This window comes from Bactrocera dorsalis, chromosome 4, assembly GCF_023373825.1.
Source record: "Bactrocera dorsalis isolate Fly_Bdor chromosome 4, ASM2337382v1, whole genome shotgun sequence".
NCBI classification, from domain to species: Eukaryota; Metazoa; Arthropoda; class Insecta; order Diptera; family Tephritidae; genus Bactrocera; species Bactrocera dorsalis.
The window spans coordinates 32,266,055-32,293,971 of record NC_064306.1 but is presented as its reverse complement, the minus strand read 5'-3'; the positions used below and the strand labels follow the sequence as shown (position 1 = coordinate 32,293,971).

Genomic DNA, 27,917 nt, shown 5'->3' with positions numbered 1-27,917 from the left:
AACACGTTGTGCTGCGCTGCTGGCGGCTGCTTCCGCTCTGTCGACGCCTGTCACGTTGGTTAAGCCGAGCGCATGACTTTTGTGTGTCTAATTTAAATTACCAGCATTTTTTTGTTGACATGTAACAAAGCAATTTTGTTGTTGTTGTTGTTGTAATATTTAGCTATGTGTACTTGTTACAGATTGCTTTTGAGATTATAATAAAATTTAGAAATTCCTGGTGACAAACCGAAAAACACACACCGCATATATCACATGGCGGTGTGACATGTGGTATGAGTAATTTGAATTATATTTTTAGCCACACACACTCATGCCTGTGCCTTTGTGTATGGTCGTGTGTTTGACCATTAGGGTGAGCCAAAAACGAGTTTATCAAATTGATGGGTTATATTGAATCTTTATACAGATATTAACCCTGTAAGGAGTTGTTCTCGGGGTGTCTGTATATAAGCGAACTAGTCCTTCAGTTTTTGAGATATCCATCTGAAATATTGTACACGTTTTTTTTCATCCCAAGAACGTGCTCTTTTGTCGGAACCAGCGAAATCCGATCACTATAGTAAATAGCTGTCATACAAACTGAACGATTTAAATAAATTGATTTTTTGTTTTTAAAATAAAAAAAAAATTTTCACTAGTGTAGAAATTTAAAAAAAAATTGTACGCCACAAAAAATTGCGATATGAAATTTTCTTTCATAAATAAAATGTCCAAAATTTTTTCTCTCTATTACGATTAAATTTAAACCACAAATTTATGCCTGGATTTTGGCTCACCCTAACGCATATATTTATAAATTTATCAAACAAAATGTTATATGACACATTGTTGTTGTTGTTGTGTTGCGCGTAAATTGCTAATAGATACTGCTGCCAGATAGCAGCGTTGTTAGCACGCCGCCAACAACAATTACGGTATCAAATTTATAGCGCTCTAAACGGAGCGAAGTAGTTTGCTTAGCAAATGTCAGCAGCAGAGTGTAATATTCGCTATCGATTACTGTCAATGTCGGCATGAAAGGTTGTTATGGCGGTATAATGTAAGCTCACAACAACAACAGCAACAAATGCACTCAAAAACATACAAATATACTCAAAAACACACACAAACACATATATTTTATACACACATACATGTGTAACATCCAAATATTTTACGAATGCATGAATTTTTTGCCCGAAATCTCAATTTATTTGCACTTTTTTGCGCACAACTCAACTTGTGTTGAGGGCATCCATGTTTTTCCGAGGCTTTGTTGTTGCGCCTGTTGTATGATTAAAATTTATTTTTGTCTGATCTATTACATTTCCGCAGATATACACGCGCATTTGCATTGCTAATTTTTTCGTGTCAGGATTGGCTTTCATCAAAGTTACGAGGGGAAATAGAAAATGTTCTGTGTATGTCAATGTTTTTTAGATTTTTCTTTGCTTTGCAAATATTTTTATAATAAAGTTATTTTAAATTTTTTAGATTTTTGAATTCGGTCAGATCGTATAACTATAATATAAATTTCCCATACAGCCGACTATTCAGATAATTTATATTTCGCATTAAAAATTGCTGGTTCGAAGCTGACTTTAGACCCATATTCTCTTAGATAAAGTTATGCAGCATGATCCGTTGCATATTCCTGCATACACTAGGAAAAAAAATCGATCCGATCTAATATGCATAAATCAAAAACAAAAAAACTATACATTAAATTCTCCTATAATTTCTTTTTTTATGAATTTTGGATCATTTTTAAATTTTTTAATCAATTAAAACAAAAAAAAATATTTTTTGCATTATTGTTATTATTTTTTTAGTTTTGGATTTTTTTCGATATTTTTTATTATTCTTTGCTCCAGTAAAAAAAAAAATTATTAAAATAAATTTAAATTTTTTGTTTGCAAATTAGTTAAAAATATTTTATTTTATGCTGTTTATGTCTTACTATCAAAAATTGTAAATAATATTTAAAATTACAAGTCAAGCGCTTTTGATAAAAATCTCGTAAATTTTGTCTTTTTTAACTTTTTTTATTACAACTTATGAGCTTTTAGTTGAGAATTATATAACCTATTAAGGGGGTATTCTACTCTAGAATTTTGAAAAATTCGATTTTTTTTTCATATATTTAAAGTTTAGACCCTTAAGAACATATCCTCCAAAGGATTTTTAAAAATTCAAATTATTTTAAGAGCTACAGTTACTTTAGTGACGCAGTACCTGCCCGGTAGGTAGGTAGACTCACTTTTTTAAACGCGTTTTTCCACACGGTACCGCATTATCACAAGTTCTATACAACTGATTTATTTGAAATTTGAAAGTTCGAAACATTGACAGCAGTATTATTAATGATAACATGTACATAAGTTCTTAAAAAGTGAAAATATATGTAGATCGTCCATTGCTCCTTATTATGGGTGTGGTGTATACCATTTTTCGGCCAAGTATTTAGTAACAGATGCTATAAAAGATCCGATCTTCAAAAAATTAAAAAAAAGATATATAAAATTTTAATTACTAGCTTGATTTTTGAAAGGGTTGTATTTTGAATTTTACCGTTAAAAAAATCTCATATTTTTTAGTCAAACTCAGGTTACCATATTTATATAAAAATACAGTATATTTGGCACATTAGAATTAGTGATAGAATTAGTTGTTTTGTAAAAGATAAAAAATATGTTTGACTTTTCACATATACATATGTATATTGAAATTATGGCAAAAATTTGCTATTAAAAAATATTCGTAGCTTTCTAGGAAACCGTGTTAAACCGTTTCTAACTCCTAACAATTGAACCACGACCTTCCCATTCATCTTGCTGACCTCAGCTCACCTGTAAATTATTTTTCCTTTCATTTGATTTATTTTATCTTTCGCTGCTAATGTGTTGTTTGAGTTGATATGAGTTTTCTGGCTTAGAGATGGAATTCACTCTAAGGAAATGTAAGTATTTTTATACTAGCGACTTTAGACACCGCTTTACCGAGGTATTTTCCAACTTAGATATTTACTATAACAGCTTTACAGACAAAATACTAATAATATGAATCAAAAAGTCTGGACAGGAATAAATATCTAGAGCTCCAATCACATGATTTATATATATATATTTTATAAATTTTTTTGTACAAAGTCTTTCTCTTAAGTTTCTTATATGAATTTCTTTTGGCGCTAATCAAAAAATTGAGTTTTTTTTTTAAATATATGCATATAAGAAACCAGAAGATGTACTTTGAAGTAAGAACTAATAGAAATTCTCCTATATTCACATATTTTAGTTTTTTAGCAAATATTTACTTATATTATCCAATTTAATTTTAAATTTATAACCTTATAATTTGGACTTCGAAAATTTAGGATCTCCCACAAAAAGCTGAGTTCTCGCTTAAAGGAATGTTCTACTTATGTATGTATATATATCCATATACTATGTTCATAACACTTTCAACCACACGTTTTTTATATTTTTGTTTATCTTAACTAAGTCAATGTATGTAAATATGTTTTTAAAAAAATTGCGACCTAACAATGTGCCGCTCACATGCATACATACATACATATGTATTTGTCATCAACAGCATTATCACTTTCGCAGACGGCAATAACAAACGCTTGTCTAGGCATAACGCTGCCTATTTGTTTGCTTATGTCTACTGCATGCCCTGCAGGCAGACAGTAAACGAACCCGAAAGAAGACTAGTTTCCAAATTGGCTATACGTCGAATTAGTCAAAAAATCACTGCGTTTATACACATTTTTTTTGGAAAGTTGATGAGGAAAGTGAGCAAAGTTAAACTGTATATCAATTAACATGTGGATCACACAAATAAATTTCTTACTACTTTCTCAGAGAATATACCAAACATTAAACTAAATAGTAGCGGATTGATTTTAAACTTGCATACTAGTTATATACTGGTTATATAGTAATTCATTTCTAACTGCAATCTATTTAATGCATCAAAAATAAAAGCTGCTTTTATCGTAAAATACCAGTTAGTAGACTAATTGCATTTGCGGTTCAAATTAGTTGTAAAGTAGATTTTAACTAGTTGATTACTCTATAGGGTTAATATAAATATGTTTGTACGTATGCAAACTCGATATGTCTAGGAATAATGAGAAAAATAATAACGGCGTCGCACTTTGCCCATTGACATAAATATAAATAGTTTTTAGATATGTAGGCAAACGCTTCTATTAAGAGACACAAGCAAACACATAAACATTTGTATGAATGTTGGGGCCGCAAATAGTAGAATTTATAACATCTGGAGGTTGAATTTGTGAAGTAAAACTGAGAAATGTTATGTAGCACGTTAGCGTGCTGCCTTGAGTGATTGCATAATCTTACTGTGGACTTAAATAAACTAATATAAAGGGTGATTTTAAGAGCTTGATAACTTTTTTAAAAAAAAAAAACGCATAAAATTTGCAAAATCTCATCGGTTCTTTATTTGAAACGTTAGATTGGTTCATGACATTTACTTTTGAAGATAATTTCATTTAGATGTTGACCGCGGCTGCGTCTTAGGTGGTCCATTCGGAAAGTCCAATTTTGGGCAACTTTTTCGAGCATTTCGGCCGGAATAGCCCGAATTTCTTCGGAAATGTTGTCTTCCAAAGCTGGAATAGTTGCTGGCTTATTTCTGTAGACTTTAGACTTGACGTAGCCCCACAAAAAATAGTCTAAAGGCGTTAAATCGCATGATCTTGGTGGCCAACTTACGGGTCCATTTCTTGAGGTGAATTGTTGTCCGAAGTTTTCCCTCAAAATGGCCATAGAATCGCGAGCTGTGTGGCATGTAGCGCCATCTTGTTGAAACCACATGTCAACCAAGTTCAGTTCTTCCATTTTTGGCAACAAAAAGTTTGTTAGCATCGAACGATAGCGATCGCCATTCACCGTAACGTTGCGTCCAACAGCATCTTTGAAAAAATACGGTCCAATGATTCCACCAGCGTACAAACCACACCAAACAGTGCATTTTTCGGGATGCATGGGCAGTTCTTGAATGGCTTCTGGTTGCTCTTCACCCCAAATGCGGCAATTTTGCTTATTTACGTAGCCATTCAACCAGAAATGAGCCTCATCGCTGAACAAAATTTGTCGATTTCGAACCGAACACTGATTTTGGTAATAAAATTCAATGATTTGCAAGCGTTGCTCGTTAGTAAGTCTATTCATGATGAAATGTCAAAGCATACTGAGCATCTTTCTCTTTGACACCATGTCTGAAATCCCACGTGATCTGTCAAATACTAATGCATGAAAATCCTAACCTCAAAAAAATCACCCGTTAGTTACACATGCTTACATATCGTCACTTAAAGTGAAAAACAACGTATCTTAAAAAAATCAAAATTGTATATATAGGGTAAACTTTCCGCATCCACTGTCAGATAAAACCAATAAATAACTAATATATAACCAATATATAACCAATGTATAACCAATATATAACCAACATATAACTAATATATAACCAATATATAACCAACATATAACCAATATATAACCAAAACTCAAATTTTGTTTTAGTATCAGTGGTTTGTGTTATATCGGTTTTCATTTGCCTGTAAGGTGATGTAACGTTATTTTGCATTTTAGGTGACAATATGTATAGACTTACGTGACAATATACGTATAAGTATATTTATTATTCCAAATGCAGTATGGCTTTGTTTAAATAGTACTTATAGTATTTAAAAAATAGTAGATACATATACTTATTCATATTTATATACATATACAGATATTTTTAAAATTCATAAATTATTTTTAATATCTTAAGCATCTTCACAATTTATGATACTTAAGTAAAAGTAGAAATTTACAAAAATACACGCTACAGCTTCATCTATTCATTGTGGCTTGCTATTCATTAGAATAGCACTAAACTAAGAAATTACGAAAACATTACGAAATCTACTTACGTAAAGTGAATGCATGCAGAGAGCGCAAAGTATGCAAAACAAACAAGCTAAGGAACCATGCAGGAAAAAAACGCAACAACAACAATCAAATGTAAATAGGCAAAACAACAAGAAAAAAGCCATAAACATGCAAGTACTCGTATTTGATGGAATTATTTCGAACGTTACAATTTCTTTTGTAAGCAAAACAACAACAAAAACCACTAAGAAGGTGAACGTATAGCACAATTACGCTGCAACTTGCATTTGGCGCGAAACCAAAAACTAAAAAAAAAAAATAAATAAAATATTAAAAATTCAATTTCAAAACCGAGTTGCATAAGTTGGCACGAGTTTGGAAAACGAAAAGAATATAGTTGTCTTTAAATATTTTTGTTTGAAAACAAAAGCGTACAAGTCAGTGCGTCGTTGGACCAGCGTATGAGTGAGTGAGTGTGTGGCTGAGTGAAATAGTGAACGCTTGCCATAATACAAAGAACCGTCAGTGCGCATATGTATATAGTTGCAACGCAAAATGTTTATAAACAAAATAGAAAGTGATAATTAATTCAGCTAGTTGGTTGGCAGTAAGTAAATATAGCACGTCATTAAAACATTGGCATGTTGGGGGGCGTGGCACATAAATTGCGCGGGGCATAAATACTGGTGAGATTCTTTCGATTTTCAACAATTTAGAGTTTGTGAGGTCAGAAAGGGATTGTTAGAAAATAATAAAAAAAAAGATAATGAAAATATAATATTTAAAATAGGAATAAAATTATGAAAAAATATTTTTAATTTTAAATTTGTAGAAAATAACTAATAAACTAAAATAATAAATAATTAAAATAATCATAAAAAATAAAGGACTATAAATAAAATAATAATAATAATAATAAATAATAATGAGAAAATGATGTACATTTTTTTTTAAATATGTATTAAAACAATAAAAAAATATAAGTAAATTTTGAATAAATGAAAATATGATCGAAATTTTTAACATTAAAATTAAAAAAAATTATAATAATACATTTTAAGAAATAGTAACACGACTGAATATAAAAATATTTTTTTTTTTTAATTCTGAGTACTAAAGAAGAATAATTTAAAAAATTACATTAAATTATGAAAACAAACAAAAATAATAAAAACTAGAAATAATATTAAGAAATATGGAATAATAAATAATGATATACATATATAACTTATATTAATATTATAATTTCAAAATTCCACATCTTGTTTTGAAGTAAATGTATACAAAATCTTTTGAAATTTTATAAAATTTCATTGAAAAAACTTTTTCCTCTAAGTTTCAAGTGGTGAAACAACTTATGAAGGTTAAAAATAAGTTCAAGAAACATAGGTATAGTTAAGAAAAAAAAACAAAAAAATGAACATTATAAAAATATATTAAAACAAATATATTAAGAAAAATTACCTAACTTATTGAAACATAAAATTTTGGCGTGAAGCAAGAAAAACAATAGGCTTATTTATTATTTATTATTTATATAATACATAAAATTAAAAACTGCTCCAAAATCGTTCAAAAAACTGAAAAACTATAAAAAAATTAAAATGCAACTATAAATTTAGTTATATGAAAAATTTTAAGGAAGAGAAAATTGTTTACAACCATAAAAAAATCAAATGAAAAATATAATTTAATGCAAGAACAATAATAGTAAAAACATATAGAAATTTGAAAAATAAAGAAATAAATATTTCAAACTTTGTGAGCAACAAAAAAGAAAAAGCGTAAAAAAACAGAACAAATGGTTTTTCGGCAAAATCAACTTATTTTATTCAAAATAGTCTCCTTCTGCTTCAATCCAGCTTTTTGCGCGGTCCAAAAGCATGTCGAACGAGTGTTTTAGCTCGTTGGTCGGTATGGCCGCCAGTATGCCGGTGCTAGCCTTTTGAATGGCCTCTACGTCTGCATAACGCTTGCCTTTTATGGGCAAATGCATTTTTCCGAAAAGGAAGAAGTCGCACGGTGCCATATCAGATGAATACGGGAGTGGTTAATGGTTAAAATGTGATTTTTGATCAAATAATCGTCCTTCGAATATTGGATTCTGAGCAATTTTTGGTCGTCAGTCAATTTGTGCGGAACAAACCGTGCACAGACCTTTCCAAGCCCAAATGTCCGCTCAAAATGCGATAAATCGATGTTTTGAAGATGTTCAATTCCATTTCCATGATCTTTTATTATGATTTCTGGCTGATTTTTGATGAATTCACACACAGTTTCGATGGAATTTCCGGTGATCACGGATTTTGATGTATGCCATAGTGATCCAATTTCGGTGATTCCGACAAACGAGCAGATTCTTGGTGTGAAAAGAACGGGTGCAAAACTTCAGATCGATATCTCAAAAACTAAGTTCGCATATATTTGGACAGGCGGACGGACGGATGAACATAACTAAATTGACTCAACTCGTGATGTTGAACATTTCTATAAATATAACGTTGATTCCGACAAACGAGCAGCTTCGTGGTGAGAAAAGAATGGGTTCAAAATTTCACATCAAAATCTCAAAACTGAGTTCGCATATAGTAGACAGATGGACGGATAGGGCTCAATAGTGATTTTGATAATTTATGTACATACATATGTAAATGTATACATATTTTATAGTCACCGACGCTTCCTTCTGGGTGTTAATACTACTAATTTTCCAGATGATTAATTATTTATTTAGTTTTTCGATCGCATTGGCGCCTTAGGTTTCGCTTACAAGAAACTTAATTACTTGTAAATTAAACAATTGTGAAAGTAAAACAGGTAAGGAAGAACTAATCTCAATATTAATGAAGTAAAGTCACTCAGATGTTCGAAAATTCCGATAATAAATATAAAGGGGTTCACTCGATTTTTTAGTCAAATGATACAGTAAAACATGCTCTCTCATTTTTTTTTGGAAATAACTCACACAGTTAGGCAATAAATTTTACAAAGTCACGTCGAAAATCTTTATATAATATTAGGTATATAGGGTTAAGAGTACCATTTACCGACTTCAGCCCATTTTTCAATCAGATCTGATTATTAAGAAAGGATTCTCTCCAAATTTTATTTATATTCTCACATGTTGGCCGATAATTTCGGTGAAAAGTTAACTACACAGGGGCCCACTTATTTGATACCTAGAGCTTGAACAATTTGGTTCGAGTTGGAGAATTCTTCATCATAAGGTGACACACGGTGAGGGTACTATTCGGAAAAGCTATATCCTGCTATATTAATTTGGTTTGTTATTTGTTTATTGAGATGTGAAAGTTTCAGATGGAATTTAAAATTGTGTTATATGAGAAGTGAGCGTAGTTGCAGTCCAATTTCGCTCATTTTCACACTATGACATAGGAATATTAGAAGAATATTATCTACAAAATTTGATTGAAATCGGTCGAGCAGATTCCGATAGGTGTGATTTCATCTAAAAATAAGTGATGCTACGCCCATCATACAATTTTGACACGAGCTCCCATAGAGTCCTTTTGTGTGTTGTCTCTGATGCATTGTATCAGATTTATTGATTTATCATACTTTTGGTAGTTTATTACAGAAAATGGAGAGTTGGTCATCATCTGATTTCATCTAGTTTCACACTATCGTAAGAAGGCTGAGGTGTTTTGTTTTGTGCATGATACAGCTTTATTGGTAGGGAAGATATGTACATTAAATTATTAGAGGGCGAGGCCATGCTCACTTTTAAAATATTTTAAACCACGGGTGACCCTTCTTAATATGTTTCGTTGTACAAATTTTGATTTATGGCTTAGTTATTGTTCTTTAATAAATCAGATTAATGGCATTTTGTGGGCGTAACAGTGGCCCGATTACGTCCATCTAGTTCGAACTTACTTTTTTGCCAAGGAATATGTGACTCAGTTTCATAAAGATATTTTAATACAATATCTCTTATTCAAGTTACAGCTTGCACAAACGGACGGAGGGACAAATAGTTAACCGGATTTCAACTTTCCTCATCATGCTTGTCTATCTATCTTGATTAGTTTTAGGTGATACAAGCAAACGTTAGATGAACAAAACTATTATACTCTGTAGCAGCATGTTGCAAGAGCATTGTAAAATGTAAATGAATAAAAGTGTAATGTAAATAAGTAAAGCAGAATTATTGCAAATAAATGTAATTTATGAAAGCACAAGCGAGAAATTGCACTTTGATTCGATACTTTTGAGTTTAGGTAGATAAAGTGGGAGCTCTTTGCAGCGCTGGGTATATAAATAAACTATATATGTATGCACATATGTAAACAGCTGTGTATGCAGCTGTGTGTGGCGAAAATAATTCTTATGGAAAATTTCTATATTTAAGCAAAGCGAAAAAAATAAAAATATGTCTTTAAAAATATTTTTATTAAATATAAATATTATATAATAAAATAGCACCTATGTATATAAATTTAAAAGACTTTAGAGGTGTGTCCCAGGCAAGCCGCGCAAAATAAATAACAAACAAGAGGTTTTAAATAAAATATGTATTTTCGTCTTTGCAGAAATAGAAAATTTAAAAATATTTTGAAGGCAAAATATGAAATTTAGACGCATTTTCAAATTTCTAAAGCAATGTTAATGTTGTTGACGTGCTGGCAAGGTAAACAACGAAATCGAAAAACAAAGGCAAAAGAAAATACCTATTAAGTGAATTAAGGTTAAAATATGAATGGCATGAATTGGTCTAAATATATAAATAATATTTTTTGGCAAGGAAAGGCAGCGTTTAAAATTATATTTTTATTAATAAAAATGTGAAAAATTACAGGGACACTAAAGAGGAGACACTGAGCACGGTCTTACATACTTTCGTAGTTGGAAAGCTAGAACAGTCCAACATCACTTGGAACAAATGGTGTAATAACTGGTAAACTACCAGAAAGCTATGATATATTACCTCATTCATATACTATATCCACTAGTATTGCTAGCTACCAGATTTGTGAAAAAACCATACCACTTTAATGAGTATTAGGTTTAAGCTGCTTTTCTTTGGAAATCGTGAAATTCAATTCAGTCTTTTAGAACAAAATTGTGGGCATAGCAGAAGGTGCCAAGTGGGTTTCAGCTCTAACCAGTGAATCCATTAACCTGCTGGTGGAAAGCCAGTGGCAATTTAAGCTAGACTTTCAGTAGAAAACTTGCAAAAATTATCATGTAGGAATATAGAAAAATGACAGACGAGTTGACTGTCAGAAATGCAGTCTCTTTAAGTTGCTCTTGATCATTTGGCTCTCTCAAGTATTGCTTGAAGCAATGAGTTCTATACGAAGGCTTCAAGTCTTGGCACACTAGTAACATAGCAACACCTTTTGTGGTTACAAATATACTTTCATGTAATGCGGAAGGTGGGACAGATTACAAAGCTTTTATGTTTACGCAAGAGAGCGCTAAGTAAGATTGTAGCGATTATTACAGGGCATGCTAAGATCCAACCTTTAGAAATTTGATAAAGTAGAATCGGGAGAATCCAGAGCATTGACGTAAGAGTACATTTGTGAATACTCAGCCTTCAGCCGATTTAAACAGGAAGCTTTTAAAGGCTCTCAATGTTCAATGTAAAAGAGAGAAATGACAGACTAATTGACCGTCAGAAATGCTTCTTCAAGAATTGCTCGAAGCAATGAATTCTAGACGAACATTTTAGATCTTGGAACACTAGTCAGAACGATTATATCACAAAAGTACTTTCGGCTAATGCAGAAGAGGGACAGACCAAAAAGCGTCTACTTTTGAGCAAGCGGGTGATATTTAACATTGCAGGAATCATGACAGAGCATCTACCTCTAAGGTTTTACCTTCAGAAACTTGGCATAGTAGAATCGGCAGAATGCAGAGCATACGCGTAGGGTAATGGGACACTGCAACGACATTGGGTAGCTGGGGTGAAAAAATCAGGTAATTTATGAAATTAATTAAATAAGGCTTCATTGCTTGTCACTTGGGAGCACAATAGGCCTACTGAGAGTCTAAAAGCGGCAACCTGTGGTATTATGTCCCTTCTCTTTTCAACCAACCAAGCAATTCATAAAGTCTTAACTCGAAGCTTACACATAATTTTTTTGCTACAGTTGAAGTTATGGATAAATTTATAAGAGCGATTTTTAATAAAGAAAAGAAATTGAAACTAGTTAAACTAAAAAATGTGTGTTGTTGTTGTAAAAAGTGTATGCATTATTTGTAAATTTGTGTTCAAGTATGTTTGTATGTACGTTTCGTCGACTGTACACCTAATGTATACACCAAAAACCAATAAATTCATACGCATATGTACAGTTAAATCTAAAAGCAGCAACATACAGAGTAAAAAATATGAAAAAACTTGTTTGCCCAAATGCGGTTGAAGCTTCAATTTACAATTTTTTTGAAACAAATATAGCTAAATATTACATGTTTATTTACTTTGTACAGCTGTAAAGCTCAATGTGCTCAAAACCAAAAAAAAAAAATTAATAAAAAAATGTTTGCTAAGCAATACAAGTAAAGCGTCTATGGATTTTTATTACAGCGCTAGAGTTGCCAATGCATATTTATTATTTCGAAAAAAAATATTAAAAAATAAAAGTTCTTCAAAAATATGTTTCAAGCATTTGCATTCATATTTGCTTTTAGAAAATATGTGTGGTATGCACACTAGCGTTTAAATAAATAGTAGTGGCCATACAAAGCGTTTTCTAATCAACTACAATATTGTTATTTTTGTTTTTGTTATTTATTATTTAATATTTATTTCAAGTGTTTGTATGCTTGCATTTTGTATACGTACGATCGGTCAATCAGGATAGAGGCCTCCTGCTCTTTAAACCTGTAAAAGGTTACAAACAACAACAATAAACATTTTGTTTAAAAATATATTTGCACGTTGATGATATTAAAGATTTCTTTTTGTTTTTAATTTTTGTCTACTGTTTTTGAAAATTAAACAAAGCATATTGAGAATATATATATTTGATTTGCGCATTTATTTGGTGGATAAATGGTGTTGCTGTTGCTTTATTGCTTTTTGGTTGTTCTTGATGAAAGCGATGGCTGTGGCTTTGCTGGTGAATATAGCGTAACTACATACAGTTATGTTTATATATATGTATATGTATGCATATATTACATAGTAATATGTATGTAGTGGTTGTGGTGGCGATGGTAGTGCGTTTGGCGCGCTAATTGTTGTTGTGCTCTTGAAAAATATTTATTTTCCAACAAATAATAATAATACAATTAATAATAATAATTGCGTTGTGGATTTTGTGCTTTCGTACGTAAATTCCATTTCATGGCTAATGTTCGAAATCAGTATGAAATTTGAATTTTTTCGAAGTTGATGAGAAATATGGTAATTTACACTGAATATTCTTTATGAACAATAATACAAAGAGGAAATGCAAAAACTTATGCAGTGCAAAATAAAAACTATCGCTGATGAAATTAACAATCCAACAAAACTTTGGAAAAATATCGAATAATAACTTTTTTTTAGTGAAATGCACAATAAAGGCGTGAAATTGCAATTTTTCAAAGGAATATTAATAACTATTAAAAGGAAAAAATATAATTACATATATTTGTTTTAATTTGAGTTTTCAAAAAGTACTTTTTCTGTGTACTTTTATAAATTTTATGTGTTTAAAACGAAATTGAATTTCACCGAAGAATAAGAAAGAATTTAATTAAAAGTATATAATTATTGTAAAACGTATAAAAAATAGTTATTAAAGTACAAAATGGCGGTATAATAAACATACATATATGTGCAAGTAATAGGCTCAATATTAGAAACGCAAGGACTTTTAGAAGACCGAGATGCGAGGAAACTGCACCAAACATTACCTTAGTTCTAGAAGACTACATTTGCAACGATCATCAGAATATATTCTTCATGATCAACAACGAAACAAGTGTCACACAGAAAAGGAAATGTATGATATCGTTCGCACACTCTTTCACGAAAAAAGCGTCAATGAAACAGAAAAAACTGGCGGACTCGAGGACCCAGACAGTACTTGAAAAGTCAACTCCAGGCGCTGTTCGAAGCGTCATTAAAAGTGTAGAAGTTGGCCAGCGTAGATGTCTCACATACAAGCGAGTAGTTATATTGGCGAGTTTAGAAGTTCAAAACGCCGTCAACAGCGCGAGATGGGCGGACTTGATCGATGCTTTAGAAACAAATTTTAGAATCCCCGATTATCTCAATGCTGTGCTGCGTAGCTATCTTAGTAAAATAAAACTGTTGTGCCAGACTAGAGAGGGACTACGATAAACAGAAGTTATGTCAGGAGTAGAATAAGTGTCCATTATAGGCCCAGACCTGTGGCATATTAGTTATGACGAAATACTGAAACTTGAAACGCCAGACGAATCATATTTAATCAGCTACGTGGATGAAACAGCAGCGGTAATCACAGCTTGAAATACAGAAGAAGCCCGAAGAAAGTTGAATAAGGTCAAGTTTCGGACGCAACATGGCTTTACTCACATAACCTCCAGCTCGCTACAGAAAAACACAGCTATAACTGTTGACAAACAAGCATATTTCTCCCGTAATATGCAGTCAATCGACTGAGGATTTTCTAAGGACACAAGAAGCTGTGCATTCAATAGGTGTACGACTGGATTGCAGATTAACCTTCCGGATACAAATCCAGCACGCCACAGGAAAGGCAGCGAAAAGCATCTCTTATCTTAGCAGAATCATGGCCAATATAGGAAGGCACATGAAAAAAGAAAGCTCTTGACAACCACCAGCGTCTTACTACACAGAGCTGAGATTGGGCAGTGCTAAAAAAGGAAAACCGACGTGAGGTATTGGCCAGAGTGCAGCGCATCGCAGCCCTCATAGTTGCAACAGCTCATTGAACTGTGTCAGGTGATGAAATATTGGTTATAAGTGGTAAAGCTAACATTGACTTTCTAGCGCTCGAAAGAAAAGAAAACGGTGATAGCTAAAGAAAGCAGATAAAAATAAGAAGAGAATGATTAACCGAATAAAGGAAGACACGAACTTGTATGAAGATGGAGGAATGACAGTTGCGGCAGATGGACGGCCAGACTAATAAAAAAACTAAAGTTATGGAAAAGCCGTAATTTTGGAGAAGTCAACTTTTACGAAACCCAGCTGTTATTCGGTCATGGATACTTCAAATGGTGCCTCCACAGAAAGGAAAAAAACGATTCAACATCGTGTCAATATGTGCGATGGCAGCGAGAACACACCGCCGTAGGAGACCTGGTAGGTCCAATAAACGCGAACAATTTAATCAGCGTCATGCTGAAGAGTGAAGAAAACTTGTGAATTATTCAGAAATTCGCAGCAATTTTGCTACGCCGAAAAAAGCGGAACCTGGACGCAAATGCGCAGATGTAAAATTTCTTAATAAGAAAAATGGAACGCCACCCGGAAGTAGTGCAAACGCGGTTCCATTGTGGGCGATGGTTCTTAAGAGGGTGCGTTTCATGTGACCCTTGCTGTGACGACAGAGCTGATGATGCCGAAGACATCTTCCACCCCCCCACCCAAAAAAAAACAAGTTTCTTTCACTGAGCTGTATTTTTTTGAACGTTTTCGCACGTCAGCACTTAAAATCTTAACTGTAGCCATATTGTTCAGTGAACTACATTTGATTTTTGTTAACATTGGGTTTTTTTTTGTAACAAATTAATGTAAATTTTTTCGGTAAAATGTTGAAAATTTTTTCATTAGCCGGCACCTTTGCGAAAAATTTATGTAACGCTAAACAAGCAAATATGTATTTAAATAGTAAGCTATGTTATTATGATACTGATTTTGCTACCGTCACGTTAAAAGATTGTCTTGAAAATGGTGATGTCTAAGGTTCGCCTAACAGCCGCAACTTTCTATAAAAATGTCATTATTATTTTTCTGTGGTACATTTTTGTACCAGCTGTTGAGGCACTTATTAGGTCGAAGCCTTGAAAATTTTGCATTGATTCAAATAAAACTTGTTCTTTGAATTTTTATACAAATAAATACATATGTCTTCCGTAACCGTTCAGTTCGAGGACAAAACGTGTTCATGACAGCGAGCGCATCCTTGCTGCTTATTAATCTGGAAAATCAAATATTGCCACATCAATTTGTAAGGATAATATTTTCTTTTGTTAATGAAACATTTCCATTACAATTAATTACACATTTGTAGGTTGTTAAGTACAAATGCGTACAGGCGAAAAATCACTCACTTAATTTATCATAATAAAAATTAAATTTACAAATTTCGCGTACATCTGTGCACACATACTCGTACAAGTGGTATACATATATACGAGTGCCTACGTATATGTATGTATATGTGCGATTGACAGTTGTCGCCAGCTATTTTTAAGCGTACTTCAATGGCGACTTTCACGCCGCTCCATTTGCATAGCTCGCGCTGGCGGAATGCATTAATATTATTTTTTTAATTGACCTCGCATTTGTTATTCATGTTGTCAGCGCGCATTTGTCCTGTCCTTACACACCTGATGGCCAGCCGCAAATGCTGCTGATCTCGTATAATTCATTTCATATTTTCGCCATTGTTCGATTCGCTGCGTTTTCGCTCGCTCTGCCACACATACCATTGCACTCCTTCCGAATCCATTCGATTCGGTTGCATTTTGTCACACAATTTTATTCCGTTTTTATTATGGTTTATGGTGCGCAATGTTTATTGACGCCTTATACTTGTATATGTATGTATGTGTGTGCATGTGTATCTGTGAGCGCTGCTAAGTGTTTGTATGTGGTTGCGTTCGCCGCATTGTTTTATTGTTGTGCTGTGGTTGTTACAGCTGTATTCATTAAATATTAATTAATCCATTGTTTTACAATGGTATTGAGTATTTTACCGTTGTATTCCGTTATTACGAAGATAAATGCATGTGGCGTATACGTGTATGTGTGGGTAGATGTGTGTGTATTTGCCAAAGTGAAAAGTGGTTGGGTTGAGTGGTATTGCATTTTTCATATTTTTTACTGACATCATCTGCAGATAGATTATTTACAGTTTTGTTGCTTGTCATTGTGACAATATTTATTGGATCGTGCGCTGACTTAATGCAACTGCGATACAAAAATTCGTTTGAAAGTGACTCTGAGGTGAGTTGGCTGCTGGAAACCTTTAAGCTTTATGTCAGCTGCTTTTATAAGTATAAAAGTTACAAATTTGTGGTGGAAAGTCTCTCTCTCATTCTTTAGGCCAAGTTGAGCACAAAATATCAATAGTGGCAGAAACTATTTTGAAGGGTGCTTGGATTGTAACTTAGCCTCATCATTTCATAATGCCACTAGTGTAAGAGAAATCTTTTATCAGGCAGTACATTCTCGCAAGCAATTACTGTCTAGATCGGTTCGTATCGGAAAGATGAAAGTTTCGTATTCGTTGTTTTTTTTTTAATGGAATATCGTCATTGAATCCATTGTTGTTTTGAGAACAAAAATCGCGCAGTGAAACCAAGGGACGATTGGCTATTAATAAGATGACTCTTATCTTTCATTGGCGCTTGTAAAAAAAGTTGGTTTGACGAGCTTCAATGAGGCGCGGTACTGTTTGTAATGAGCCCAATACGCGAAGTTTTCATTATCCGCGCCACTGTAGTTACCTATGATCATGTGAAATCTTTCTTCTCATTCAAGTTATTGAAAAAAACTTTTGGCACCCTAACATCAAAAAATAGGATCCACTAAATGAGTATTGACTCGAAATTTTTTGGGATCCACAATTCAATTAAAATGTTTGTATTTTATTCCAAAATTTTCTAAAAGCATAGTTTTTGTGAAACTCTATAAAGCGGTCGTCTACCTTTGCGGTTGGAAAAATCGATTTGTCTTGCATATTTGCAGTGAAATATATGTATATGTATGTGTCATCCTGGATAGGAAGTTTTCGTGGAAGTCAAATATCGAAGAGAGTGCAAAAAATTCATGGATTGCCTTATACTGCTGTAGAGAAGCCATTGACAAAAGGTGGAGACCCCCACCGAAAGTGGTCCTCTGGTTCTACGACATCATAGCAAGCATATTATGTCCAATGGAATTTTTATTTGGTGAAGGGCTCTAGAAAAGACCACACTTGCAAAGAAACTTGAGAGCGTTAAACGGGCTCATCAGCATTTGTGGTGCACTAAGGTCCACTCTAACCATGGAACTTGACGCCATCTTGCATCGCCCGTGGACATTGCAGGAAGGTTTATGGCTGCGAAAGAATACTCGGAAGCCCTTACTCACTTTACTTTATACTGGATCAGTTGGATCATGGAGTCGTCAAACCGAACTCTGGCTGCTCCTTCTCTACCTATATTGGCGAGGAAGAAGCCGTTGCTCCCGTTGGAGGAGGGATTGACTGTCAGGAGACTCTGATCAACTCCATTTACAGATTTCCTGACTATTGCAGTGTCTTCCAAGCCGAGATTGCATCCATTAAGGAAGCAGGAATGGATTGGTTCTTCTGTATCCTCTTGTGTTCTACTATTAGATAGTTGGGTTTTGGGGAAGATGGCCATCGCTGGCTCACCATCTGTACATGCACTTTTGCAAAACCCGTTTAGCAAAAGATCGATCGCAAGATATCTAGTAATCACTTTGATCTCAGTAAGACTAGTATTTTCCAAGTTATGGAGCTTTTAACGGGCCATGGCTTTATTATCGTCCACACAGTTAGGCTGGGAATCCTACTAGACGCCAACTGCAGAAGTTGTATGGTATAAGATTAGGTGGAAACAACTCAACATTTGCTTCTTGACCATTTGCACCGCGTTTAGGAGGTTAAGACTTAAACTTTTGGGAGCGCATACCTTCAGACATTGATTTCGACGATATAGTGATTTGTCGAATGATGGTAACATAGATAATTAGGAAATATACGCACTAAAATGGATCGAGGCTATTTACCCACCAGTCACAGTGATGAAAAATTTCTTGACGTACCTAACCCAGCTAGTATTTTTTTTGCTAGTAATAACAGTTCTTGCACCTTTATCTCGCATAATGCACAAAAATTCCCACCATAAAGCAGCTATGAACCAAGTACGTTTCAACTAAACGCAAGGTATAGAGCAAAGCATACGAAGTTTGCTCAGCATTGAAAGTGAAATAGCAGAAGAACTACGATAATGTTAAATTTGGCCCATTTCGTCTTTTAGAAATAATTTTTGTAAGATCAAAGGCCTTTAATACAAATCCGAAAGCAAAACTAGAACATGAATGCCATTAAACTGTGTCAAGCAGAACGATGAAAGAGAAATAGAAAAGGCAAAAAAGCCATGTTTTGCAGGAATCTAAATTTGTTTGAGTGCACACACAAGGTATTCTGTATTGAAATAGTACATATGCAAGTTTTTATTTCTTATTTACATGTTTTTTTTTATAACTAAGTGTGTTGAAGTTCTTGGTTGATCTCCTCTCTTTAATTTCTATTCCCACTAGCTCAGTGGAATATCTGTAAGTGTGAGATCACAAGTGTTAACAGTTTCTGTAGGTGGCAGCCGATAAGGTTCCTAATCTGACATCGAAAAAGCCGATAAAATAAAAACTCCACACCTAGACTGAGGCTAGTCTTACTGAAGTCAATGAGCTTACTGGACTTATCGCGATAGACTTTGAGCCAAAAGATCTTGCGACAGCGCAAGAACAGATGGTATCGCGCCACTAGCCACGCACTTTGTTGTTATTGCCAGCATGAATATTTTCTTTAAACCCTTTTTCAGCCTTATGAATATTTTGCTGAATGCCTTCAGGATATGTCAACATTTATATTTATACCTCTGGGCTCTTAGGCACTAGTCAAGTAATCGGTCTGTTTTGAAGCTGTCATTTTATTTGATTATTCGTGGAGATAAAAAAATACTACAATAAACTAATCTTTTAATTGATAAAAATAGTATTATATATAAACAGTTGGTGATTTTTTTAGGAAAATTCACATTCCCAGCTGTTTCCCTAGTATCATCCATACAGCCAATATAATAAACATCAACACACGACATTTAGATTTTGCTATAACATCAACAAAAAAATGCTTTCAGTGGAAAATCACCACAATCAAATGAATGTGCACCAGTATAGTTGCTGGAACAACCCACAAGACTACACACATACATATAATTTCGAAAATTAACAAAACGAAGAAAAAGTGGGGAATTTGCTTTAGCAAGCCACCTTGATAGCTTCACGATTGACTGAATCTGGAAAATGTTTGCATTTCCACGAATGCAATTATAAATCGCAATATTAAATTTTTCGCTCATTCAACAGCTCACTGCCATTTCTATTTGCAGACCGAGTTGAGCGGGTCTCTATACGTTTGTGTGGATATAAACATACATATGTACCGACGTACGTATGTACATACGAATAGTGCCGTGAGAGAAAGTATATTTGCAGGTATTGGGGCGTGCGGCAAATCTGCCATGAAGGGAGCATTGCTGGTTGGTGGGGGATGCTACGCCAGCGAGTCACGAGATAGTTCACTTTTTACTTATAGTTAAGGAGTACTAGAATGTGTAGTAAGGTGTTTATAAAAAGGACTTCATACACGAATTTATTCAGTTTATTCAGTTATTCACAAGAGCTGTCAGGCAGCGGGTCTAAGTCGGTAAAAATCTTCGAATATAATTTGAAGCGTATTGCGTGAAAGATTAAAGCTCACCGTCAACAAACTGATTGGACCTTATCAGTGTGACTTAAGGCCTGCAAAATTAACCACTGATCAGATATTCAGCATTCGCTAAATCCTGGAAAAGGTGCGTAAAAAAACGATCGACACTTACCAGCTCTTTGTCGATTTCAAAGTTGACAGCTCGGAAAAGTATAAGCGAATTAAAAGAAAGCGGCTACGCTGGCTAGGTCATGTCGTCCGAATGGACGAAAACACTCCAGCTCTGAATTTATTCGACACAGTATCCGCCGTGGGAAGCAGAGGAAGATATCCACTCCGTTGGAAAGAATTAGGTGGAGAAGGATCTTTTATCAGCATATATTGCAATGAAGTCGATGTTTATAATAAATTCCTGACACATACATATTTCCCTCTTAATAAAAAAAAAAATTCTGATCAAAACACAATCAACAAGTGCCAACTTAGTCATAATAGACTGAAGAAGCACTGTTTTCTGTAAACCTGTTTCCTTGAGAAAATTTCTAATGTATCAAACATGGCATTGTTTCCTACAGGGTATGCGTCTGTATACTGATTTTCAGTTTGCTTGCAAATTGTGCGCGGATGATTGTGTTGTCTTAGTGCTGTGAGTATGTGTGTGTATGTATAAGTGGACTAACTGGTGAGTGTGTGTGTGTATGTGTGGTTTCGTAGAGGAAAATAATTTTCCGTTTCGCGCAGAAAACTGTGGTTTCATCTGCTCGTTGCCGTAGTTTTTGCGCTCTTTCATTGGGGTAGGTCAGCTGGAATTTGCACGAGCACCGTATGGCAAAATTATAGTGAGCAAAAAAAAAAAGAAACGCACACACAATAGTTTTTAATTAAGTCTGTTTCTTTTGCTTGACTTTGCTTTGCTTTCGCACAGTATTGAGCTGAACAGAGTTTAATAAGCATAATAAAATAAAGTGGTCTGATAGTCACTTAATGTTGATTAAAAGAAGAAGAAGACAAATAATATGCCTTAGTTTGGTTAAATTAAATTTATTTTTAATTATATTGAGGAATTTAATTGAAATTTTTGGACTGAAAATATTCTCACTCAACGAAAGGGCTCTAATTTCATCCACCAGCGGTAAAATTTTGAAGAAACCTCACTGAGCTATTGACATTTGATTCTTTGAGCCGAACTTAGAGCTCTCCCAAATGTGTAAGCTCTTTATACATATATGTATATAGGCAATACAATAAGTCCCCTTACATTGTATAAGGGCTTAGTTATTTATACAGGCAAATTAAAGCAAATACTTTGTAAAGAAACATTCAGCGGCTTTGAATCAAAACACAGCAAGGAATGCTAGGCGTCCAAATCAATATACCTTCAACGATTTCTTTGGAGAATGCTCAGCAGTGCGAAAAATGTTGCGTAAAAAATAATGAGTATAACTAGAAAGAAAATTCTTGCAGTCCAGACGGATTTATTCGAAAAGGTGTTGTACACGTCCAGCATTTTTGCAGCAAATCCAATGAAGAATCAAACAACAAATGCCCGAACACGCTTGATTTAGATCATGGAATTTTCATATTATTTTATAAAGAACAAAATTCAAAGCTTCAAGAGAAAAATTTATGACCAAATGCTCTTATATTTTTCATGATGTCTGACAGAAATAATCATCACAAAAAACATATTGAAGCGTACGTAGTGTTTGTTACAAGTTCGATTATGTTGGAAAATGGATGACTAATTCGAAGAAATAAATGAAGTATAGTTTCAGGTGCTCCATAAGTATGCAAAAAAACGTATTATAAAATTACTAATGATACCAAAATTATATCTACCTTCTACAACTGCGAAGAAACCGGAACTAACAAATTTGGTTAAAAAGATAGAAAAAGAGATACTAATAACGGCTCGATTATTCTCTCTATCTTCTGCAATTAGAAAAATCAATTGAGTTGGAGCAAATAACCAATATAGAAAAAGATGAAGAGGCTGGACAACAGAACACCAATGAAAGTATGCCAGAAGATGTACTAAAATTGGAAGTTCAACAAAGTGTGATCTAATCAGAATAGATGATCAGATAACATAGTTCTACTGTTTGTAAATAAAGAGTTTCACTTTTTTACATGCATAGTGATTTGAGGATTTTGATGACTCTGAACTTTATGGAACATAATGGTTCTAGAGATAATGACTACAGTTTTTTGGTTCTTTACGATAACTGTAACAAAACTGATCCAATTCTGAAGCTAGGATTCTTCGACTAATTTCACAATAAGTTTGTTTTGGTTTTCGAAAGCCAGAGTCCCAAACCTCTTTAACTGACGGAATGAGCAAGAAGTGAGAGGTTAACAATTTCTCAGTAGCCATATGTTAAAAAATAACTGTTTTCATAAGCTCATGGCATCATTATATTAAACTCTAAAACTGAATGTAGTTAATTTAGGCTGGTAATAGAGAGTAGTACTTTCAAAACACCTCCTCAAAAACTTTGTTTACAGAAATGTTTCAAGGAAGTAAATTTACATTTTTATAAAAAATAATTCAAACAAACCAAAGAAAGAAAGACGGTCGAGTACGCAGTGGAACGAGTGAGTGGCAAAGCATGTGACAAAGTGGCACCATGTATGTAGATAACCCATAACCCTTAGGCTGTACAAAATATTTCCGAGAAATGAAGACCTTTCGCGCATGTGTGTGTGTATAAAGGACTGTGAGTGTGTGAAAGTTCATTGAAAAAAGGTAAATATATTTACTGACACCAGCAGAATACTTGAGGCAAATCTGCTTAAAAGCTCGAGCTGACGCATACTACTTTAAAGCCATGACGGTGGCGTATAGAAACAAATACATACATATGTACATGTGTACATATATACAAATATGCATATGCAGATTGTGACGATTACGTATGTAAGTGTGCTTGTTTATGTCACTTGGCACACACTGCTGTGGCAAATACCATCAACAACACCGAAATGAGGTTAAAAACGATGTCAAATGTCGCTGCATCAATTGTCAAGTCGAGAGTGTTTGAACGAGCCTGCAAGCATGCTACATATGAAAGAGAATTATGTAGACACATAGGTAGGTAGCTAGGGCAACACAGCGCACCTAAAATCCTTTGTAGTACTAGAAGCTATATAGCAGGTGTTGGCCCCCGGAGAGATGAATTGCTGTGGATATCACGGCGTTGCAGCGCCACGCTCACATTGTTGGCATCGTTGACGAGGACACCAGCGAAGCCACAGACACCGAAGCGTCTATGTGATGACGCTCGTTTCTGTTGGCATTCTGATTCTGTTTGTGGCAGTGCCAGTCTCGAACCTGTGGGCGCTGACGTTGACGTTGACGTTCACACTGAGGTCATTTGGCTTGTGGCTTTGTCGTTAACATTTGCAGTTGCCGTCGACTCATGCCAAAATTTCGAACACACACACACCTACACTCTGTTACACAAATATCTAAACAATATGACACAGCAGATTGTGTTGGCAACAACAGCAACAACAAAATGTGGCAGTCACGTAAAAAGCAACATAAAATAATCGCATTGTGCGCCTTTATTAAGGAGACTCAGTAAGCGAACCGAAGAAGAAGATGAGAAAAAAGTGCGAAAATAATGCGCTTAAATGTGTGTGTGTGTGCGTTTATTGTACACACATGCTTAAAGGTAATACCGAAATGTAGTTATAAGTACGTTGCCATCACCCTTCAGGTACAGTGGTGGGAATTGCTTTTGCAGTGGGATAAATGCATTTTCATATTGAAAAAGAGTAAGTTTGATCTGAATATTATTAAAGCCAAGTCTAGAGATTCTTTCGATAATGAGAACTGGGGCATCATATCCAAATTATGTAGTTGATTAAGAAGTATATTCCCTCTGTGACTCTGTTATAGTTGCAAGATTACAGAAATACGACCTGGAATGAAATAGTGAACATGTGAAACGGTTTCATTTTGCTTCTAATTTTATGCTTCTAATGAAATCTCGGCTATGGAATCATTAAAAACGAAAACTTTCATCATGGGGGTTATTTATCCACCTCTGTTAACGACGATAACAGCGAAAGGGTTAAAGAAACATACCTGAAAAATAGTCGTGTAGGTCTCAGAAAGAAAGCAGAAGAACTCAACAGCTCTTATAGATCCATTCAATCCAATTTTGTTTAATGCTTTCAGTACGAAGCGTGTTACAGCAAGACTTGCACCAAAATACCTGAAAACCAACGTCAAGGAGAGATCGCAAAAGAGATGCTCGATAATACAGATGAGGATTCTAATGGGGTTTCCAATAGGGACACTACAAATGAAGACTGATAGGGACAGCAAACGACGCCATATTTGTTGCGCTCTTTTGACATTTCAATAAGGTTTGCCATTTCATCGTGGAAAGATATACGATCCAACAACGAGTCGAAAATAATTAAAATTTTCTACCCAAATACGCAGTTAGTGACCTCAACTTTAAGAGCGCTGTTTCCAATATATGGTCGTCATAACCGTCCTCCTGTCAGATCAACAATTGAGCAATTGAGCATCTAGTAGAAAAATTTGAATCCACAGACACAGTACAAAATGTTCCCGTGCCAGTGAAACAAAGTGATGTCTGTAGTGTTGAGAATATTGGTGCCGCTAGTGCATCAATTGAGGAAGACCCAAATCAGTATCTCAAACGTCATTTTTAAGCGTTGGTCACCTCTGAGACGTCGAAGCGGCGAAGTTTGCGAAAAGATCTTGGTCTACATACATCCTTACAAGATCAAATTGACGCAAGAAGCCGCTTGATCACCGGAATCGTCATATGTTCGTGGATTGGGCTGAGCAACAACTTGCAAATGATACGGATTTTCATTGAAAAATCACTTTCAGCGATGAGACTCATATCTGGCTGAATGGCTTCGTCAATAAGCAAAAATGATTAGTCAGCAATCCATACGTCCTCCATGAATCATCATTGCATCTCGAAAAAATTAATGATAATCGAATATTCTTGGCCCCGATTGGATGATACGGACTTGGATAATATGTAGTTCCAACAGTACAGCGCCACAAGCCACACAGTGAATGTCACAATCGATTTATTGAAAACCAAGTTTGGTGGACGTGTTATCTTACGAAATGGACCAGACAATTGGCCGCTTCGTGCGATTTGACACTATTAGTCTATTTCCTGTATGGCTATGTCAAGTCTATGGTCTACCGTACGAATTGCAGCAGTATCGGCCGATTTATGCTTGAAAACCGTTGAAAATTGGGTTCAGCGTCTGGACTTCTGTTCACGAGTTCCACACATAATGGCATCGAACATACATTTACAGGAATAAAGAATTGCATTGATATCCCACCCACCTGTTTTAGTTTTATAACAAAAATGGAGCGCTTTTATTGTAAACCCCGTAATTTGATTACTGAGGTTATGTTTAGCATCTTTGGTAAGTTTTATCTTAGTGGAATGTTCTTTAGCAACTCGCTACATAAAGCAGCCCACTTCATTGCATTGAAAGCATTCGTGTCCTGCAGGGCACTTTCGTACAACGCATACCGATGCAGGTATATTTAAACAAACTTCATAATAGGGTAGTTTTTATTTTATTTAATGCAAAGAGATTGCGCGCCAAAATCCGACAATGGGATTATGCACATTAGGCTACAGACCCCTTGCAACCGCGGCCGAGTTTGTGCCAATTGCCTTATAATTTAGGTATATACTATATGTACCCACTTCCACATAATGACAGAAATGAATTCTTTCACTGAAAACTTCTACTATATATATATGTTTATATGTATATGAAAAATGTCATTTAGCAACAAACTCACAATTGAAAATTCTTATGCATTTCGTTTGGTTCCGAAAAGGGCGTTATGCAATTAGAGGCAAGGCAGTGGAAAATAATTTCTTCGCTGACTTGGCGATTATACTCGTACATGAGTAAGCGATTTTGGTTGCGAAAAAGTAAGTGTAAATGAAAGAGTAAGGGAAATTATTTAGAAAACAAATCTAGGGTTTATCAGCATTGTTTAAAGTAAAAATGAGCATCTATTTCTTAAAAAAAAAATTTGAAAATCTGAAAGCGACTATTTTTAGATAAATTGCCGAAAATAAATTTTGTTTTAAACTATATCAATAATCTCATTAAACCATAAAAGAGCAACGAAGCAAATAATAATAAAGAAAAGATTATTTTCCCTCTACATGACCACAAAAAAATTGTGTGGGCTCAACCGGGATTTGAACCCGGGACCTCTCGCACCCAAAGCGAGAATCATACCCCTAGACCATTGAGCCGCATACCGTTATTTTAGTGTTGGCGACACTTCACAGCGAAAAAAGTTAACGGTCATACCTAAAACCAATGTCCACAACAACGCTTTTGAGGCACAAGAAATGCTTGGCAAGCATTATTAGCCAGCGCGCCAGCAGCTTGCATACCAATGAGCTAGTTTCGAAACCAGTTCGATACGGCATGCTTTAAACTCGCTGACATAGTTGTAAGCCATAAGTCTGAAGCCAGTCATTGTGGCTTAATGGTTTTATCGCTTATGGTGTTTGTCCTCATTTGCTTTGGGTGTTGCATTTCTTAGTTTTCATTGTCGTTTGGATAGTTTTTTAAAAGTTGATTGGCTTTTTATTGTTTCGCTTTGAGCGTTGTTTACCTTTGTGAACTTTTTGAACTATGAATATGTGACTTAATTCAAGTTGGGGATGTAGCTCAGATGGTAGAGCGCTCGCTTAGCATGTGAGAGGTACGGGGATCGATGCCCCGCATCTCCAAGACAAATTCTTTTGCGGAATTTTCGGTGTTGCGGATATCTAAAGTGGTTGCCCAGAAGACTATTTCCATTAAGAAGTTAGTGCAGAGTCGCATATTTTTCGTGGTTATTAAAATATGTGATATTTTTGTGACGGCTGGTTTTCATTAAAACATTTTGACACTTTTATATTAAATGTTAAAACCTTCAAGAATGGTTGAATTTGACCATTCATACCGTTGCAGTTTTCCAGCCTGCTGAAAGGCAGTGAAACCATAACATTTGGAGATGGTGAGCTTGAATTCCACAATCGATGATATGCGTTCCACTGCCCGACTATGAAGAAGTTCGAATAGCAATTACCCGTCTGAAGAGCAACAAAGCGGCGGAGGCTTACGAATTGTCGGCCGAGCTATTCACATACGGCGGTCCAACCCAAAAAGGGAGACCCTACCATCTGCGCCAACTACCGTGGGATAACCTTCATCAACATCGGATAAATCCTACAGTGAACAAACTGTTGGACCTTATCAGTGTGGCATTACGCCTGGAAAATCAACAACTGACTAGATATTCACCATGTGCCAAGTCTTGGAAAAGACATTTAAAAAGAGGATCGACACA

The 27,917-nt window shown here is 34.7% G+C and overlaps 1 protein-coding gene and 2 non-coding genes across 17 annotated transcripts in view; 1 reads left to right on the top strand and 2 right to left on the bottom strand.

Moving 5' to 3' along the window:
• The window catches only part of LOC105224085 (cAMP-specific 3',5'-cyclic phosphodiesterase), a 686,633-nt gene that overhangs the window by 36,630 nt on the left and 622,086 nt on the right, over positions 1–27,917 (bottom strand). For 9 of the 15 annotated variants that reach the window (XR_007422769.1, XM_049456782.1, XM_049456783.1 and 6 more), the window contains one exon: positions 12,712–12,750. The exons of the other annotated variants lie outside the window; for them this stretch is intronic. Coding sequence is in view for 8 of the 9 variants with exons in the window: in XM_049456782.1 (XP_049312739.1) it covers positions 12,712–12,750 (39 nt within the window). In the remaining variant the exon portion in view is untranslated. The remainder of the gene's footprint in view (positions 1–12,711; positions 12,751–27,917) is intronic. 15 annotated transcript variants of the gene reach the window in all.
• Trnap-ugg (transfer RNA proline (anticodon UGG)) lies at positions 26,758–26,829 on the bottom strand. Its single transcript has one exon. It is a non-coding gene; the product is annotated as a tRNA-Pro (tRNA).
• On the top strand, positions 27,243–27,315 carry Trnaa-agc (transfer RNA alanine (anticodon AGC)). The gene has a single exon. It is a non-coding gene; the product is annotated as a tRNA-Ala (tRNA).